Raw genomic sequence first — 19844 nt, 5'->3', positions numbered from 1 at the left:
ATGGGAAGCGGGTGGAAGGACCCTCTCCTCCTTCCCCAGTGGCAAAGGCGAGGACCTGCCCATGGGAAGCTGGTGGAAGGACCCTCTCCTCCTTCTCCAGTGGCAAAGGCGAGGACCTGCCCATGGGAAGCGGGTGGAAGGACCCTCTCCTCCTTCCCCAGTGGCAAAGGCGAGGACCTGCCCATGGGATGCGGGTGGAAGGACCCTCTCCTCCTTCCCCAGTGGCCAGCACCCAGAGATGGAAGCTCGAGAGGAGAGAGCATCCAGGTCGTAGGCTGAGCCCGTGAGCCCCTGCTCAGGAGGCTGCTCCCCATCCAGCCTGGTTCCCTCGTCCCCCTCCCTCGGCTGGGGGTTGGGGGGGGACCAGCCCACGAAGCGTGAGCTGGGGGAGGGGGGCAGAGAGAGGGATGCCGTCTCCTCTGCCGCTCTCTGAGCTGGTGAGCTGGGCCGTGTTGGACTTCTGAATGAGGCCCATCGGCCTGAGGTTCCCGCTCCCCAGATGGACCTCCCCAGAAGATACGGGAGACAACTTCACTGAAGCTCCTCTTTACCCCCGAATGCTGGAATTCTCTGGGACCAGAAGCTTCCCTCCAGAGAGAATGACAGGGCCCAGCGAGTGTCCAGGTCTCCGGTCTGTTCAGCGGTCAGGCAGGTGAGGCAGGTGTTTGAGGAAAGCAGTCCGCAGGGGGGAGAGACGGCCCAGGGGGTGGGTGGGGGGAGAGAGGGGCAAGCAGGGGTCTACCACCCGCCCCCCTCACCGGGCTTGAGGGCCAGAGCGCGGGGCAGGGCTTGGCCCCGCGAGCAGGCAGAGCGGCCCACTGGGCCCCTCTGTGATCCGAGGTGTGGGCAAGACACTGCCCCCGAACTGTGGGGGGCAGCCGGCTTTGGGCATCCAGTCAACAAGTCTGGTTTGCGGTGGGACTGACCCGGCTGGCGGCCCTGGGCAGATCTGGGCGAACAGGTGAGCTGCTGAGGCTCCTCCCACCCCAGACAGACGGACAGGATTGGCCCTGGGGAAGGGGCTGGTCCTAAGTCCTCAGCTCTGGCTCTGAGCCTGAGGTCAGAGCTGCCTCCAGCTTCTGCTGTGCAGACCTCAGCCTCCCATCCCCGGCCTCTGCCTCCAGGCACCTGGCTTGCAGGTCCTCTCGGGAGCCATGGATCCCAGAGGTGAGTGGGGAGGGCCAAGGGCTCCACGAGCGGGGCTGTGGGCACCTCAGATCTGACCATCTGGCCCAGCGTGCCCAGCGGGGTTAGAGCCGGTGGTCCTGAACCGGGAGACGGGCGCAGAGAAGGCCTTGCATGTGTGGTGGGTGGTCGCCGGCAAGAATGGTGATGGCTCCCAGTGAAGTAGGTCTTCCCTGGCGGCTCAGACGGTAAAAAACCCACCTGCCACGCAGGAGACCGGGGTTCCATCCCTGGGTAGGAAAGATCCCCTAGAGAAGGAAATGGTACCCACTCCAGTATTCTTGCCTGGGGAATTCCATGGACAGAGGAGCCTGGATGTGCCCAGGGTGCTGGAGGGTGGAGGGCAGACCCTTGAGAGCAGCTGTCCTGATTCGACGGCCAGGTCTCCCCCAGGTAGAAGCACCCCCAGTAGCCGCATCTCTGGAACTCTCTCTCTTTCCTCCACTTGTCTGGGCCCTAGAGGAGGCAGCAGGTGGTCAGGACTTCCTTCTGCCGTGAAGACTGCCTGGTCAAAGCCCCTCCCTGGTCAAAGTCTCTCCCAGTGGCAGTGTGGGAAGTTGGAACCCAGGACATCTGGGGAGTGGGGGGTTGGTGGGGGTGGGGACAGAGCAGGAAGCAGGGAGGGAGGGAGGGAAGGAGGAACTGGTCAAGGGGCAAAGAGGCTGCGTCCTGGACGGCAGAACCCAGCCCACCCCGAACCCCATCCACCGTCAACCAAGGTCACCCGTGAGGCTGGGGGTGGAGAGGCAGAGGGGAGCGGACCAGAGCGGGCGGCGGAGGAGGAAAGGGCCGCGCGCCACTAGGGTGCTCCGCGCCTCCGGGGTCGGGGGTGGAGGCTCAGCCTGGCCCCCTCCCGCCCCACCTTGTGGCTTCCGGGCAACCACTCCTCTCCCTGGGGGAACCGCCTGCTCTCACCCCCACCCTCCCAGCCCCTGTGACTGCCCATGCAAAACCCAGGCTCTGCGGGCAAGTGGACTGCGGGCACCTGGACTCCTCAGGACCCCCGCACGGGGGCATTCGTGTGCCCCCCTCACAGAGCCCAGCTCAGCGCACGCCCGCAGTGCAAGGCGGGGTGGCGGGGCGCTGGTGCGCGGCCCGAGCTCCAGCCGGGGCAGGGAGCGGGGGGGGGGGGGGGGGGGGGGGGGGGGGGGGCACCCTGCGGCCGGGGGCCGCTCCTGGGGGTGGGCCAGGACACCAGGACCTGACTCCTCTGTGTGTGTGTCCCGGGCCGGCCCAGGCACTGTTCTTGCACCTCATCTGGGGCCCGTTAGCAATGAACCTGCCAAAGCGGCAGTCTGAGGCATGAATGGGAAAAGCGGCCCTGCGGTCCCCTTCTCCCAGGGATCAGCCAGGGCTGCGGTCAAATCCCAGCCCCTGGACTCTCCCCTTACGTGACCGGTGGAGAAAGGTAAGGAGGAACCCGGGGGGCTCTGGGCTTTCCAAACACCTAGGAAGTCTCGCCTGCCCTCCCGGGCACCCGCCAACCCAGAGCAGGAGGAGGCGGCCCTGGTAGGAAGCTGGGAGGGTGGGAGAGGCGACCGGCACCAACCTGGATCTCTCGCTCTGCGCCCTCCTGGCTCCAGGGACGGGAGTGGGGGGACCGGCCGTAGCGGGTGCCTGCCACCACCCACCACCGGCGAGGAGGCGGCGGAGGGAGACGGACGCCCGCCGTCCTTCAGGGGGTCATGGGAGCAGGACCCAGCCCTCTGCCTGCCCACGGGAGCCCCTGGGTGCCGGGGGGCGCACATCTCTCGGAAGACCAGGGTGCACGGCAGGCTCTTTTTTCTGACAGTTGACACAGAAGTTCTCTTTCATTGACGGAGGGAGGCAGATTGACTTGGCTCGGGCTGGGTCTCAGGGCAGGGCTCCCGGAAGAAATGCTTTCCCCAAACAGGCTGGGAAGGACATGCTGGGTGTTCCCGGCTCAACTGGTTCAAGTTTGAACTGGTTCCCTAAAACCGCGTGTCCTCTGAGTCTGCTCTTCATGACCAAAGCAGAGAGGCGCTTGTGAGGGCGGTGCGTGGGAGCCAGGGGCCCGGGGCTCTTGGCCTTTCCCAGCCAACAGAAACTGACCAGAGGCCGGACAGCAGAGACTGGCCAGAGGCCAGAGGGGCAGTTTAGGCAAGGTTTTACTGGGGCTCTGCCACAGCAGAGGGCAGGGAGAAGTAACAGGTTCCTCTGCTTGCTCGCTTACTGGGGGGGGCAGGCTTGTTCCTTATGCGGGGTGAGAGTAGGGCTTGTCCAGGCAGGGGGCTGCAGCGGTGCTCTGCCCACCCCTCAGGTGCTATTGTGAGCGGGCACATGCGGGCCACCCTGCTTTTGTTCTCAATCCCCTGCTTCTGTTCCTGGCTTTTCCCACGTGATAACTAAGGGTTGGGTGGTGGTGTTTTTTTTTTTATCTTTTGTCCAGAATTTACCCCAACTGTACATGCATGGAGTTATTTTTAGTGCCATAGAGTTTCTTTGTGTTTTGTTGCTGGGGGAGAGGTGTGTCCAGGTGCAAGTATTGCCGAAAAGGGTCCAGAGTCCCAGCCTGTCTCACGTCCCACTGAGAGACTCCACCCTTATCTTTAAGGGGTAGGGCACTGACGGTCTCTTCTGAAACTTCTTCCTGCGTGTCTTCCCTGAGGCCCTGGGTTTCCCTAGAGGTGTAGAGGTCCCTTGCTGACTGTTCCAAGGACAGTAGGGACCTGAACCACCCTCCACGGGAATGGGTTGAACTCCTTGAGTCATCATGAGCCTTACTTCAAACTTTGGAGTCTAGTAGACACAAACTTAATCAAAAGGTTAAACAAACAAGGGCTAGAAAGAAGAACAACAATAGTCACTAAAGGGCCTAGACAGGGAAGGAATCAGGTGAACTTTGAGAGGGCTCCCTTGACGGTTGACCAGTCAGTGAATGACGTCACCCCTGCCATGAAGTCATTCTGCTTGGGTGTATATTTTTGTTTATATCAGGATTAAAATTGAACATGTTTTTCTACTTTTAGAATGGGAGATCTGGCCCTGTTAGTTCCAGTCTCCTTCTTGGACTGAAAGGTCACAGGTGTTTGACGCTTGGGAAGACGAGGGAGCACTAGAGGAAATATGGCACGAATCGACGTTGACTGAAAAGAGAAGGGTCATGGAAACATGGAAACCTCCTGACGGAAAGCTTCTTATACCTTGCAGGGTCCAGGAGAGCAAACAAGCAGAGCAGTTTTCATTTCCCCACCTGTACTGAGTAACAGGGTTGGCGACTGATTGTCTGCTGAGGCCAAATGGCTTTCCCAGTGTTGGTTTCTCCCTGGTATGGGCCTCAGAGCTGTTTTCTTCGCCTCCCAATCTGCCCTGCTGTTCCCTTGGATAAATTGAGAATTTTCATTTTGCTGCACATGGCTTAGGCCTAAAATAGCCTGTTTTCAATCTGGAGATAGCTGTCTACTTCCAGGGTTTATAACACATCTCAGATATTTGACTTGTTTTGAGAGTTGTGCCTTCATTTGGGAGAACTTGTAACCCAGGTCTCAAGGAAATTAAGGACTTCAGTGGTATTCTGATCTGAGGCCTCCATGGTGGGATTACATATTAATATGCTGTCTACATAGTGTAGAATAGCCTCTTCTTTTAGGTGTGTTTCCCTCAGTTCTCTTCCTAGGGCCTGGGCAAACAAGTGTGGCTGCCTTGAAAACCCTGAGGCTGTGCTGTCCAGGTATATTGTTGCATTGGACTCCACTGGGGGTTAGTTCACTCAAAGGCAAACAGATCCTGAGAGGAGGCAGAAATGGGACTCAGACGAGGGCACTCCTGAGGGCAAGCACAGCAAACCGCTTGGCTTCTCCAGGAATCTGGACTAACACAAGGACTGGCCACGAGGGGACTCACAGGGACCCCCACCTTGGGTGCAGTTCTAAGGCCCTGTGTTATTCGACATTCCCCCATTGACTCCACAACTGGCAGAATTAGGATACTGCGTGGGGTTTTCCTGGTGGCTCAGACAGAGAAGAATCTGCCTGCGATGCAGGAGACCCCAGTTCAATACCTGGGTTGGGAAGACCCCCTGGAGAAGGGAGTGGCTACCCACTCCAGCATTCTTGCCTGGAGAATTCCATGGACAGAGGAGCCTGGCGGGCTACCGTCCGCGGAGTCGCAGAGTCAGACGCAACTGAGAGACTAACACTTGTTCACTGTGGAGACTGATCCGGGGTACTAGGAGGCCATGTTTTAAGAATTTATCTGTGAAGGGTTGCAAACTTTCTTTGCTCCCAACTTTATGTCTTGTTAGGATAAGTGGCTTCTGGCTTAAGGTTAATTTTTACAGGTTGGATATTTATAGACTTCCCGAGGATTCTTTCACCCCAAACTTCAGGGCATAGGACCTTGCTCTTCCGAGTGATCTTTCTCATTCAGAGTCAAGGACAGCGGCTGCCTGGGGCCTCCTAATTGTCACACGGCTGACAGCGAGCCATATTATGGCCTCTGCCCAGTAGTGGCGAGAACTTTCCTGGGGGCTCAGACGGCAAAGTGTCTGCCTACAATGTGGGAGACCCAGGTTCGATCCCTGGGTCGGGAAGATCCTCTGGAAAAGGAAATGGCAACCCACTCCAGTGCTCTTGCCTGGAGAATCCCGTGGACGGAGGAGCCTGGTGGGCTACAGTCGATGGGGTCGCAGAGAGCCGGACACGACTGAGCGAGTAAACTTCCCAGTAGTGGGGCAGGAAACTCAGGCACAGCTACAAAGGTGTGTGTTCAACTGGCAAGTGAGAGGCCGGGGGAAGTAACAGCTTCAAGGTTTTCCATCAACAGCCGTTACTGTGCAGGTTTTAGAGGAAAGAGGTCCAGAGGGAGAAATCAGGACAGAGTAAGTGGCTCCCGTATCGATTTAAAAGTCAGTCTTCTTACCCGCCACGTCAAGGACTACCCAGGGCTTCTTGATGGAGATAGATAGCTCACTGAGGGGCAGTCACCAGAATCCCCAAGCAGCCTTAGTCATCCAGCACAGCTGTCTCGGGAGTGGGAGCCCCCTTCCCCTTTGGGACTGGGGATAGTTCCACCTCCAGTGACCTTATGCAGACTGGGCATGGACCAGGGGCTTCTTTTTGACACTTTTGGCCCAGTGGCTGGTTGACTTATATTTGAAGCATTCCCCCCTGCTGGTTTTACCTCCAGGAGGATGGTTAAACTTCTGTGGCCCCTTTGGGTTGTCCTGAAGTTTGCAAGGCATAGCTAACAGCCATGGTCATCAGTTTAGCTTGAGCCCTGGCCAGCCTGTTTGCACATCAGTTTCTCTCTTCCTCCTCGGTTTGATCTGGATTATTAAATACCCCAGAGGTCTCCTCTAGGAGTTGGGGCATCGGGGTCTGTGGGCCGAATTGTAACTTTTGGAGTTTCTGCCTGCTATGAGGGGCAGAATGGCTGATTAAATGTTGTCCCAGCAGGGACTGACCCTCAGGAATGGATGGATCGAGGTCAGTAGGTTTTTTTGGAAACCACAAGCCATCCCTGAAAGAGGGCTGGATTTTCTTTTTTCTTCTTGGGTTGCTCCTTTAACCTGTTCAGAGTTAACTGGCTTCTAGATACACTTGCTCACCCCTTCTAACACACGCTGCAGTGTGCCCCCTGGCTTCTTGTTCCCTCCTGGGAATTGTAACAGCCTCGGGATTCCCGATTTGAGACTGCGTCTCCGCCCATAACAAATCGTTCGGGTCGGTGCCTGGTCCGTGTGCCCGTGGGCTGCTGCCCAGATTCTCTGTTTTCTCTCGAGGGCACAACAAGTAGATAAGACTATCTGGACACTCTTCCAAGTTAAAGGCCAGAGTTAGGGCCTGTTTCTTCTGACTTAGAAGAGGATCCTTCCATGTTGATTAACCTGCAACTAAGAGCGCTTCTAGAAATGAAACCCACCCTGGAGACATTTACTGGGAGGCTATTGCCAGAAGAGCGTCGGGGTGTCCTCTGAATCCCCTTCTTACCTAATGAGACCTGGGGCATCGCCTGCTCTCCTTGGGTTCCCTAGTGGTTCAGACAGTAAAGAGTCTGCCCTCAACGCGGGAGGCCCGGGCTCTATTCCTGGGTCAGGAGGATCCCCTGGAGAAGGAAATGGCAACCTGCTCCAGTACCCTTGCCTGGAAAAGCCCATGGATGGAGGAGCCTGGCGGGCTACAGTCCATGGGGTCCCAAAGAGTCGGACACAATAGAGTGACTAACACTTTCACTTTCTTTCACTCCTGGTTTAGGCATTTAGTCCTAAACAGGGACTCCACTGGTCTCATGCAAGCCAGGCAGGCGGTCACCCTGGCCTGGATCTGAGCCCTGACATTGCCGTGAGTTCTACATGACTTTGGGCAAAGCTGTTCCTTCTATGCAAAGTTCCTCCCTGGTTGGGGCTCCTGTAGTGAATTCCTGTGGGACGATGACGCCCACACTCTCCTCTGCAGAGTCCTCTGTTTCCTCCCCTCCCCTGAGCACTAAGAAAAGAGGAGCACTGTTTCCAAGGAGGAAGTTCAGGGTGGCCTAGGAGACACCCGAGGCCCTTTGAATTGTTGTCGTTGTTCAGTCACTAAGTCGTTTCTGACTTCTTGATCCCATGGATGGCAGCCTGCCAGGCCTCCCTGTCCCTCACCACCTCCTGGAGCTTGCTCAAACTCTTTTCCATCGAGTCGGTGATGCCATCCAACCATCTCATCCTCTGTCGTCCCCTTCTCCTCTTGTCCTCAATCTTGCCTAGCATCGAGGTCTTTTCCAATGAGTCGGCTCCAAAGTATTGGAGCATCAGTCCTTCCAATGAACATTCAGGATTGCTTTCCTTTAGGATTGACTGGTTTGATCTTGCTTTGAATATTTGAAATTAAAAATCCCTGGCTTAAGTCACTTCCTTGGTTAGTGGTTGATAAAGTGTTCTCTGTTCATTTCACTCGGCCTGTCAGCAGCAGCCCCGGGACCTTTGGATGTGGTTTGGCGGTGTCAGGGCACACAGATTTCAAGAGGCTGTCAGGGAGTGCAGCCTTCTCGACCCCTCCCTGCTCATCCCCACACCCTCTCCCTTCGCGACCCCTCCCTGCTCATCCCCACACCCTCTCCCTTCACGACCCCTCCCTGCTCATCCCCACACCCTCTCCCTTCGAGACCCCTCCCTGCTCATCCCCACACCCTCTCCCTTCGAGACCCCTCCCTGCTCATCCCCACACCCTCTCCCTTCGCGACCCCTCCCTGCTCATCCCCACACCCTCTCCCTTCGAGACCCCTCCCTGCTCATCCCCACACCCTCTCCCTTCGCGACCCCTCCCTGCTCATCCCCACACCCTCTCCCTTCGCGACCCCTCCCTGCTCATCCGCACACCCTCTCCCTTCGCGACCCCTCCCTGCTCATCCCCACACCCTCTCCCTTCGAGACCCCTCCCTGCTCATCCCCACACCCTCTCCCTTCGAGACCCCTCCCTGCTCATCCCCACACCCTCTCCCTTCGCGACCCCTCCCTGCTCATCCCCACACCCTCTCCCTTCGAGACCCCTCCCTGCTCATCCCCACACCCTCTCCCTTCGCGACCCCTCCCTGCTCATCCCCACACCCTCTCCCTTCGCGACCCCTCCCTGCTCATCCGCACACCCTCTCCCTTCGCGACCCCTCCCTGCTCATCCCCACACCCTCTCCCTTCGCGACCCCTCCCTGCTCATCCCCACACCCTCTCCCTTCGCGACCCCTCCCTGCTCATCCCCACACCCTCTCCCTTCGAGACCCCTCCCTGCTCACCCCCACACCCTCTCCCTTCGCGACCCCTCCCTGCTCATCCCCACACCCTCTCCCTTCGAGACCCCTCCCTGCTCACCCCACACCCTCTCCCTTCGCGACCCCTCCCTGCTCACTCCCCACACCCTCTCCCTTCGAGACCCCTCCCTGCTCACCCCCACACCCTCTCCCTTCGCGACCCCTCCCTGCTCATCCCCACACCCTCTCCCTTCGAGACCCCTCCCTGCTCACCCCCACACCCTCTCCCTTCGCGACCCCTCCCTGCTCACCCCCACACCCTCTCCCTTCGCGACCCCTCCCTGCTCATCCCCACACCCTCTCCCTTCGCGACCCCTTCCCTGCTCCATCCCCACACTCTCTCCCTCCCTGGACCTGTGACCCAGGACACACACCGTGGCACCTTGCTTGTCGTGCCCAAGTGCCATGTCCAGTCCAACCCTGGGGCCTGGCGGCCCAGCTTCCAGTCTCCCTGGATCCTCCAACGCGAGGAGTTTTCCATGATCTCTTTCATCATCCTGTCTCTCCCTCCTCTCTCTGGTCCAGCTCACCTCGCTGCTCCTGCCCTCCTGGGGCTCACTTACCATCCTGAGCCGCTATCCCTACGCCTTTGCGGGGGTACAGGAGAGCTCCTTGCACTTTGCCTCCAAACAGTCTTTTGAGGTTCACCTGTGCAGCCCGCTCCATTTCAGAGGTGGGTGAGGAGTCAAGGGGCTCAGAAGTCAGCTGGGAAGCGCCGGGAACCCAGACCAGCCTCAAGATCTGAGCCACGGGGCAGCTGCTATACGCGGTGTGGTCCAAGAAGACTCCATCCAGATGTGTGTGCCGAACGCCATCGAGCGAGGGGGCGAGAGGAGAGTCAGGACACGTGTACTGATGCCCCCCGCCATCCCACATGGGGCTGGGGGAGCTGCCAACGGGGGTCCTCAGGTGGGGGTGTGGCTTTGCTGCGTGGAGCCCACCGTCAGCCCACCCGGGCCGAGCGGAGTTAAGTACATTATGCAGCTATCACCACCGTCTCCAGAACGTTTCATCTTCCCAAGTGGAAACTCTGTGCTCCATCCCAGCCCCAGCCCCTGACCCCCACCACCTACTTTCTGTCTCTAAGGATTTGACTCCTCTAGGGACCTCAGAGAAGTGGAAAACTACAGCATTTGCCCATGGTGACTGGCTTACTCCCCTTGGCATGATGCCCTTGAAGTCCATCCATGTTGTGTCTCATGAAAGGCAAAGTGTTAGATGCTCAGTCATGTCCGACTCTTTGCCACCCCACACTATAGCCCATCAGGCTCCTCTGTCCATGGAATTTTCCAGGCAAGAATACTGGAGTGGGTTGCCATTTCCATCTCCAGGGCATCTTCCCAACCCTGGGATTGAACCTGGGTCCCCTGCATTGCGGGCAGATTCTTTACCCTCTGAGGCACCAGGGAAGGCCCTGTTGCATCTCATGACTAGCCTTTTTAAGGCTGACTCACACTCCACAGTAATGATGCCCCACAATTTCTTTATCCATCATCCATCAATGGATGTTGGGGTGCTTCTTCTTTTTGGCTCTTGTGAATAATTCTGCTGTGAACACCGGCGTCCAAATATATGTTTGAGTCTCTACTTTTACCTCTTTTTGGGTATATGCCCCTGAGCAGAATTGCTGGATGATAAAGAATGATGTTTGACTTTTTTGAAGAACTGCCGTACCTTTTCCCTCGTGGCCAGGAATACATCTTGAAGTTGGAGCTGACACAGTGTGACGGTGAGCTGAATTCAGGGAAAGGAAGTGTTAACGATGCCTCGGCGTTTTTTTGCTTTGTCTTAGGGCCGCCAACCAGGGCTCGTACTTGGCGCCAGCAGTGATAGCTCCAAGTCTTAACCACTGGATGGTTGGGGAATTTCCAGCCTCAGATTTTTTTTTTATGTTTACTTATTTATTTTTGGCTGTGTTGAGTCTTAGTTGTGACACACAGGGTCTTCCTTGTGGCCTGCAGGACCTTTTGTTGTGGTGCGCAGGCTTCTCTCTAGTTGGGACTCATGGGTTTCACTGCCCTGTAGCATGTGGGGTCTTGTGCTTCCCTGGGGCTCAGTGGTAAAGAATCTTCCTGCCAATGCAGGAGACGTGGGTTTAATCCCTCGATCGGGAAGACCTCTTGCAGAAGGAAATGGCAATGCACTCCAGTATTCTTGCCTGGGAAATCCCATGGACAGAGGAGCCTGGAGGGCTACGGTCCATGGGGTTGCAGGAGAGTCAGACACAACTTAGCGACTAAGCAGCAATGATGTCCTCTGGGACCTTAGTTCTGCAGCCATGGATTGAACCCCGTCCCCTGCATCGGAAAGTGGATTCTTAACCCCTAGACCACCAGGGAAGTCTCAGCCTCGGACCTTTAGGTGCATGGTGATGCCCTATCCTCAGACAGGAAGAGGGCCCCCTTGGAGGTGTGGTCGTGGTGACCTACATCCTGTTTGGCCATGATAAAACTGATGTGCCCTCCGTGGGGATGACCATTCCAGTTTCCTGGCCTGCAGGTCCACAAGAGGTGAAGGCTGCAGATGTGACCAGAGGGTCAGCAGCATAGATACGGTATCTGATGCCCCAGTTCAAGCTAGGAGCCCCCGGGTGGTGAGTGCGGGTGCAGGAGGGGGCCCAGGACCACGCCTGGAGCCTCCAGTTCTCATGCTACATCAGGAGGAAGAGCCAAGGGAGATAGCCCGAAGAGTTCAACTGCTGCTGCCGCGCTAACTGAGACAAGCACAGAGACCGCGGATTCGGGTGCTGAGACGCTTGGGGGCTCCGCGCAGGGAAGCTGCAGCGAGGCGCAGGGTGAGAGGCTGGCTAGTGAGGGTTAAGAAGGCTCTGGAGAAGGGTTGGAGGGCTCAGGTATAGAGGATTTTCTTTTCCAAGATTTTCTCTAAAGGGATGCTCGGACAAAAAGGGAGGGGCGCTGGAGGCAGACAAGTCGCAAGAACGTGAGTGATGCACAGACGTCACTTTCTGCCGCACTCCTGCTTTGGTCACGGCCATTGTTCTGCTCACCTGGTCCCGCACACACCTTATCGCCAGGGCACGGCCAATAGCCCATTGCTCGCCCGGTGGGTGAGAACTGGAGTCTCAAACAATCTCTATCTGCCCGCCCTTCCTATCATGAGGTTGAATGCCTTTCAACATGCACTGTCATCTCACACACTTTGCCCTTAAGAAAAATTCAACAATTGTTCATAGGAGGTATTATTAAGGGACTTAAGGTTTTTCTGTGACATGAGTTGTAAACATTTTTTCCCTGTTTTGGTTTCTTTTGACTTTGTCTGTAGTTCTTTTTAACCATGCATAGCACTTTGTTGGGTCATATTTATTTGCCTCCATTTAGGACTATTAAGAAAATCTTTTGTCAAACTTAGGCTTTTCTCCTCTCCAAGATTTAAAAAGAGACATGTTATTCTGGTTTATTTACATATTTATTTAATGTCATATTATACATTTGGAGAAGGAGATGGCAACCCACTCCAGTATTCTTGCCTGGAGAATCCCACAGACAAGGAAGCCTGGCCGGCTGCAGTCCATAGGGTTGCAAGGAGTTGGACACGGCTGAGCGACTAACACATTGTACATTACCTGGTTCAAAGTAAAAATGATTCTTCAGGAGATAAACTGCGTGTCAAGCCCACTGGTCACTGCCAATACTGCTGCCCCGCTCTTTATTCACAACCTTTTTATTTACTTCTGCTGCTGCCTTTTGGGTTTTTTAAAAAATGTAAATGTAAATGAATATGATTATATGTCCTTTCCACCCTCTTTTCTCACACAATGGGTAGAATATTACTTGTACTGTTCTGTACTTTGCTTGAAACATGACTCTTAAATTCCAACAGCATTTTTTTTTAATGGATGTATAGTACGCGTTATTGGACTCACCAAAGTCAATTTAATCAGCACACCCCCGCCAACCCTGCCACAGATGAACCCTTGGGTTGTTACCGGTCTTTTGCTCTCACATACAAAGCCTACCAGTCATTCTACTTGTGTGTAGCTTCCTCTGCCCTGCAGATGCTCCGCAGTGAATCTGCAAGGTCCGATGCTGAGTCTGCCTCTGGGTAGATACTGTCCGATCGTCCTTCGTTTTGGGTTCTAGCCTCTTCTACTCTCTACAGAGGTGTTTCTCTCTAACCACCCCCCCCCCACTCCCCAACTGTGACACTGTGAAGGGAAATCTTTTAGAAGACCTTACTGAGTCAGGTTAAGCTTTGGAAGGCCACAATCATTGATGTCCAAGGTTTGTTTGCACCCCAAGGATCAGTTTCTGCCCTCTTAGGGGTGATATGCCTCCTCGCCCGCTCTGGCTCGTTCCCCGCCTTAAGAAACCTCCACCCCAAGGCGTGGGCAGGCGCGGTCCACACAGTCCACTCCCTCCCTCCGCAGAGCATTGCTGGCCTTATCACCATCTGATGGTGAGAAACGAGATCTCCCTGTGGATTCATTGTTTTTATTTTTAAAACAGCTTCAGGAGTAATTGACATATAATTGAGGGTTCGATCCCTGCGTCGGGAAGATCCCCCGGAGAAGGAAATGGCAACCCACTCCAGCATTCTTGCCTGGAGAATTCTGTAGACAGAAGAACCTGGTGGGCTACAGTCCATGGGGTCCCAAAGAGTCGGACATGACTTAGCGACTAAAAGCCAGCAACAACAAGCTACACGGATTCAAAGTGTGCTGTTGGATAAATGTTAACATTTGTGTACCTCCATGAAGCTATCACCACAGTCAGGATAACAAATCTGTCACCCTCAAAGCTTCCTCTTGCCCTTGTGTGACCCACCCCACCTTCCCCACCCCTGCCACAGAAGGCAGACACCCCTTTCTGTCCCTATAGACTACTGTGCATTTTCCAGAATTTCATATAAAGGAAACTACATAATGACTCCTTTTCATCTGGCCTCTCATTATTTTGCAAATCCTCAAGGCAGATCTGTGTATCCAATTCATTCTTTCTGCTATGGTGCGGGCACACCTCAATTTGCTTATCCTTTCCTCTGTTGATGGACATTTGAATTCTTAGCTATGACAAATAAACCTGCTATACCAGTCCTGCGAATCTTCATGTGGACACTCTTTCATTTCTCCTGAAAAGGCTGGGTTATCTGGTAGGAAATGCCTAACTGTTTTTCAGAGTGGTTATGTAATACTACAACCCCCCCACACAAGCATATGAGAATTTCTTAAAAAAATTGGTTTTAAATTTATTTATGTTTAATTGAAGGATAATTGCTTTCCAGTATTGTGTCGGTTCCTGCCACACGCCAACACGAATCAACCACAGGTATACGCTTGCCCCCTCCCTCTTGAACCTCTCTCCCATCTCCTACCCTCTAGGTTATCACAGAGAGTTTCGGTTGCTTCATATCCTCACCATCGTTTGGTATTATTGACCTTTTACATTCTAATGGATATATAACAGTATCTTACTGTGGTGTTATTTTATACTTGAAAATGATTTCTTTTTAATTTTAATTAATTTATTTTTTGGCCTCACCACATGGTTGGTGGGATCTTAGTTCCCCGATAGGGATTGAACCAGCACCCTTGGCAGTGAAAGTGCAGAGTCCCAGCCACTGGGCCATCAGGGAATTTTCTTTTACTGTGATTTTAATGGACATTTCTCTGATGATGAATGAGGAACATTTTTCATAAACTTTTTTTTGCCATCTCTATATCTTCTTTAATGAAGTCAAGTGTGTTCAGATCATACATATATGTATTGGGTTGGCCAAAGGTTTTTCTGTAAGATTTTACTGCAAAACCTGAATTTAAAAAAAAACCTGAATGAGCTTTCTGGCTAACCCTATATATAGAATTGATGCCTTCAAACTGTGGTACTGGAGAAGACTCCTGAGAGTCTCTTGGACTGCAAGGAGATCAAAACCATCAATCTTAAGGGAAATCAACCCTGAATACTCATTGGAAGGACTGATGCTGAAGTTGAAACTCCAGTGTTTTGGTCATCTGATGTGAAAAGCTGGCTCATTAGAAAAGTCCTCAATCCTGGGAAAGATTGAGGGCAGAAGGAAGAGGGTGTCAGAGGATGAGATGGCTGGATGGCACCACCAAGGCAATGGACATGAACTTGGGAAAACTTTGGGAGATGGTGAGGGACAGGGAGGCCTGGTGTGCTGCAGTCCTTGGGGTCACAAAGAGTTGGACATGACTCGGGGACTGAACAGCAACAATATAAATAATATGTGTGTGTTTTCATACAATTGGGTTTTATACGCAGCTCCTTTATCAGATATATGACTTGGAAATAATTTTTTCCTGGCTGATTTGTCTTTTTTAGTCTCCTAACTGTCGTTAACAGAGCAGAAGTTACTCATTTTGATTAAATCCAATTTATGAATTTCTCTTTTCTGGATATGGCTTTTGGTGTTGTATCTAAGAAAGCCTTACCTAATCCAAGGCCATAAAAGTTGTATTGTTTTTTTCTAAATGTTTTATAGTTTCAGCCCTTATAGCTTTGTCTATGATCCATTGCAGTTAATGTTTGTATGTGGAATGAAGTTCATTATTTCTGTGTACAGATTGCCAATCTGTACACAGAAAATAAAGTCTGTCACTGCTTCCACTTTTTCCCCTCCTTTTTGCCATGAGGTGGTGGGACCACATGCCAAGATCTTAGTTTTTTGAATGTTGAGTTTCAAGCTAGTTTCCACTCTCCTCTATCATCCTCATCAAGAGGCTTTTTAGCTTCTCTTTGCTTTCTGCCATTAGAGTGGTATGATCTGCATATCTGAGGTTGTTGATAATAACAATTGATTTTTGTATATTGACCTTGTATCCTGCAGTTTTGCTAAACTCACCTGCTCACTTGTTAGTTCTAACAGGTTTTTTTTTTTTAAATAGATTCCATCAGATTTTCTACAGAGATGAACATGTAGTATGGGAATAAGGACAGATCTGCTTTTTCCTGTCCAATCTGGATGCATTTCTTTTCTTTTTCTTTTTTTAAAAGCAGCTTTATAGAGGTAAAGTAGACATGTAACAAACTACACATTAATTTAGAAAGTATAGAATTTAACAACTTTTGATGTGTACACCTGCAAAACCCATCATGACAATTATGAAAATTAATGTAACTCTCACCCCCAAAGAGCCCTGTGCCCATTTGCAACTTCTCTCTGCCTTGCTCTCCCCACCACCACCCCCAGGCAACCGCTGTTCTGGTTTCTGGCACTACAGATAGATTTGCATTTCCTAGAATCACATGTAAGTGGAATCTTCCAGGAAGTACTTGCTTCTATCTGGATTTTTCCACGCAACATGATTTGTTTTAAACTATGACTGTAAGCTGAATTAATATAGTCCTCTCAGACACACAAGACGGAACAGAAGACTCTCAAGTACAACAAAATGTTCCTATCCACTTGATAATCTTGTCCATCCATTAAATCAAACCCAAATTGGGCATATCAAGTTCCCTTAAGCATTTAAAATGTGGGACACATAAAGTTTATACAAAATTATATAATACAGTGTTACCAAATTCATTGTAAACTTGTATAAGCTCAAGTTTTTGTTTTATTTTTAATTTTCATTTTTTTATTGACATATAGTTGATTTACAATATTGTGCTGCTTCAGGTGTATAGGAAAGTGATTCGGTATTTTATATATATACATATATATATATTCTTTTTCAGATTCCTTTTCCTTATCGGTTATTATATAATATTGAGTAAATGTCTCTGTGCTATACAACCAGTTCTTGTTGGTTATCTATCTTATATATAATAGTGTATATATGTTAATCCCAAACTCCTAATTTATCCCTCTCTCCCCTTTTTCCTTTTGATAACCATCAGCTTGTTTTCTGTCTGTGGATCTATTTCTACTCATTTGTACCTTTTTTTTTTAAGATTCCACATATAAGTGATACCGTATGATATTTGTCTTTTTCTGTCCAGCTTACTTCACTTAGTATGATAATCTCTAGGTATCCACGTTTCGGCAAGTGGCATTACTTCACTCCTTTTTATGGTTGAGTAACGCTCCACTGTATATATTGATTTTTACACACCACACCTTCTTTTTCCACTCATCTCTTGATGGTCATTTAGGTTGCTTCCGTGTCTTGGCTATATGTGTGTGACTAGAATTTTCATCTTCATACCATTTTCATCTTCATACCTAGTCAAAGGAAACAGAGGTGTCTATCCTTGACCAAATGCAGTTCTTTGGTGAATGTTTCTGGACTGCACCCAATGTACATAGTTTTCTTAGTCCAACACTTGGGAGCCCCCCAGGCCGCTGCAACATGAGACTTGGGCCTCTGAGCCCCAGCAGTGTGGTGGCCATGAGTGGGGGCTTATTCAGGATGCTGTCGTTCAGTCACACAGTTGTGCCCGACTCTTTGCAACCCCATGGACTGCAGCACGCCAGCGTGGGGCTTGCTAAACCCACAGCCTCCAGCCAAGGTTTTATCAGCACACGTGAGGCAACTTCCTTCAAACGTGCAGTTCCCTGGAGTGCAGCGTCCTTGCAGGGTCTCCCAGGCCTGACTGTTTCTGTTGCAGGTAACCCTGGTGCGCGCTCCTACTGCACCGGGGGGTTCGGGTGTTTAGGAGGCTGGGAATCCCCTCGGCAAGCTGGACGCGCGACCTTTGTCCCTCACAGTCCTGGGTCTCGTCACACACCCTGCTGGTCAGTGCATGCCATTGCACCCCCTTCTCCGGAGTGTGCCAGTGGTCCTGGCCCCCTGGGGGCTGCCAATGAGCAGGGGCGCCCGGGCAGGTGCCCAGGGGCTGCAGGGCGAGGCTCAGTGGAATTACGGCTCCAGGAGAGGGTCCAGCCCACCTTCCCTGCGAGCGGGAAGGAGGGAGAGGCCGTCCCCGGCCAGTGCCCGACTTCGGCCTCGACAGGCACCGGGTGACCCAGGCCTCCTCTTCACAGAGATCCGGGGGAAGAGCACCAAGTCCTGGCTGGGTCTGATCCTGCTCTTCGCCGTGCTTCTGGGCTTCTACAGGTAAGGAGGAGGGGACGGCCCGGGCCCTGCGGAGGTGGGGACGTATGACCCGAGTGACCAGAGCAGCTGTGATGACGTCAGAATTCCCACTGTGCTGATGTCGTCGGGGCAGGGCTGAGACGCCGGCTCCCCGCCAGCACCTTGCCCTGCTGCCAGGGGATTTACAGGTGTTACTATAACTGGGTGACGGGCTCATCCGGGAGGTGAGTGTAAGCGTGACTGTGGATGGGGAGGGCTTCAGAAGGCAGTGCTTACGGCTTTTTAGAAACACCAATTACATCCACATACGGGGCTCACAGGGCTTCCCCGGTGGCACTCATGGTATAGAACCTGCCTCCCAAAGCAGGAGACGTGAGAAGTGCAGTTTCGACCCCTGGGTTGGGAAGATCCGCTGGAGGAGGGCATGGCAAGCCACTCCAGTACTCTTGCCTGGAGAACCCCATGGGCAGAGGAGCCTGGAGGGCTGCAGTCCACGTGGTCACAAAGAGCCGGACAAGACTGAGTGACTGAGCACACAGGCGTGCACGGGGCTCGCATCGCAATTTGCACAGATTTATGGAGAAGAGACGACACCGTTTCACTGCATTGTAATACGCTCTGTTATGTTTTAAAACAAACCTGGCAGCTGCCAAACTGTATTCCCTTCAAAGAAGCTAGTCGTACTCTCTCAGTTCTCCAGCTCTTATTCCACAAGAGGGTGCAATTAACCCTAGACTCAGCTGTGCAGTGGGTGCCAGATGTTTATTTACTATTTCAGACTGCAGACTGCATATGTATTGAGTTGTTAGTTGTTAGAGCTATACGCTTTGTCACTGATGACTTTTGCAAAGAAATGTGTTAGAAAGAGCCTCCATTTGTGGGGTATGTATTCTGTGTGATGCTTGAGGGGAACACATGGTGGGTGTTCTAGACTCTCTCCCCAACCTGTAAGATAATCATTATTGTTGTTGTTTATTCAGTCATGCCCAACGCCTTTGTGACCCCATGGACTGTAGCCCACCAGCCTCCCTATTCCATGGGATTTCCCAGGCAAGAATATTGCAGTGGGTTGCCATTCCCTTCTCCAGGGGATCTTCCTGACCCAGGGATCAAACCCGAGTCTCCTGCATTGGCAGGCGGATTCTTTACCACTTAGCCACCAAGAAAGCCCAAGACAGGCATTACTATTCCCATTTTATACCCCAGGAAAGGAGGCTCCAGAGGTGAAGGAATGAGACCAAGGTCATAAGGTAAGAAGTGGCAAGGCCAGGGTGCCAGCCCCTCCCCCAGATTCCAAGCCAGGGTCTCCAGGTCCCTCAGGGAAAGTGTCCTCTAGGATGAGCATCCCGTCTCAGGGCTGATGGCCTCGGCATTGCAGGCTTTGGAAAACGGAGCGCACACGCAGTGGGACACGCCCACACGTTCGCCTCTGTGAGCGTTTGCTGAGCACCTGCTTTGAGCCTGGTGGTTTGGAGGGCACTGGGATGCCAGTGTCCGTGGGACGGCTCCCCGTTCTGAAGGATGTCAGGTCTGTTAGGAGCAGTAGACAGGTGCCAGGCAGTTACGGGTGACCAGCTGCCACAGGAGTGAGTACAGGATTTCCTGGCGCGCCTGGGAGGGAGCCCACTCCTCCTTGGTCTGCCAGCATTGGACTTACTGGGGCTTCCTGGAGCAAGTCTTGTCTGAGCAACAAAACAAGCTCATCACATACACATCTGGTGCAGGGTCAGGAACAGTGTGACATTCCTTGCGTGCGGGCTGTTGGCATGCACAGGGCCTCTCCTGAATTGCTGCAGCGCCCCCCTGGGCACCCATCTCCGTCTCAGAGCTGCCTCTGTCATGCTGTGGATCTCGGGGCCGTGCTGGTCCCACATCACGACTGGCAGGTGACCAAGTCTCCATCTGATCTTCCTTCAGCAGGAGCGCTCAGTTCTCTGCAAGCAGCCTGTCCCTATAT

At 52.8% G+C, this 19844-nt stretch overlaps 1 protein-coding gene across 1 annotated transcript in view; it reads left to right on the top strand.

Annotated features, from left to right (window-relative positions):
* Positions 1–599: 599 nt before the first annotated feature.
* The window catches only part of ABO (ABO, alpha 1-3-N-acetylgalactosaminyltransferase and alpha 1-3-galactosyltransferase), a 33292-nt gene continuing 14047 nt past the window's right edge, over positions 600–19844 (top strand). Inside the window, exons 1-7 of the mRNA XM_070472861.1 lie at positions 600–652; positions 806–961; positions 1091–1167; positions 1237–1329; positions 2115–2271; positions 2583–2593; positions 17836–17908. Of these exons, the coding sequence (XP_070328962.1) occupies positions 600–652; positions 806–961; positions 1091–1167; positions 1237–1329; positions 2115–2271; positions 2583–2593; positions 17836–17908 (620 nt within the window). The remainder of the gene's footprint in view (positions 653–805; positions 962–1090; positions 1168–1236; positions 1330–2114; positions 2272–2582; positions 2594–17835; positions 17909–19844) is intronic.

The sequence above is a fragment of the Odocoileus virginianus genome, chromosome 2, assembly GCF_023699985.2.
Source record: "Odocoileus virginianus isolate 20LAN1187 ecotype Illinois chromosome 2, Ovbor_1.2, whole genome shotgun sequence".
In the NCBI taxonomy this organism is placed as follows: Eukaryota; Metazoa; Chordata; class Mammalia; order Artiodactyla; family Cervidae; genus Odocoileus; species Odocoileus virginianus.
The sequence above is the reverse complement of the archived record's forward strand: the minus strand, read 5'-3'. Positions and strand labels throughout refer to the sequence as shown.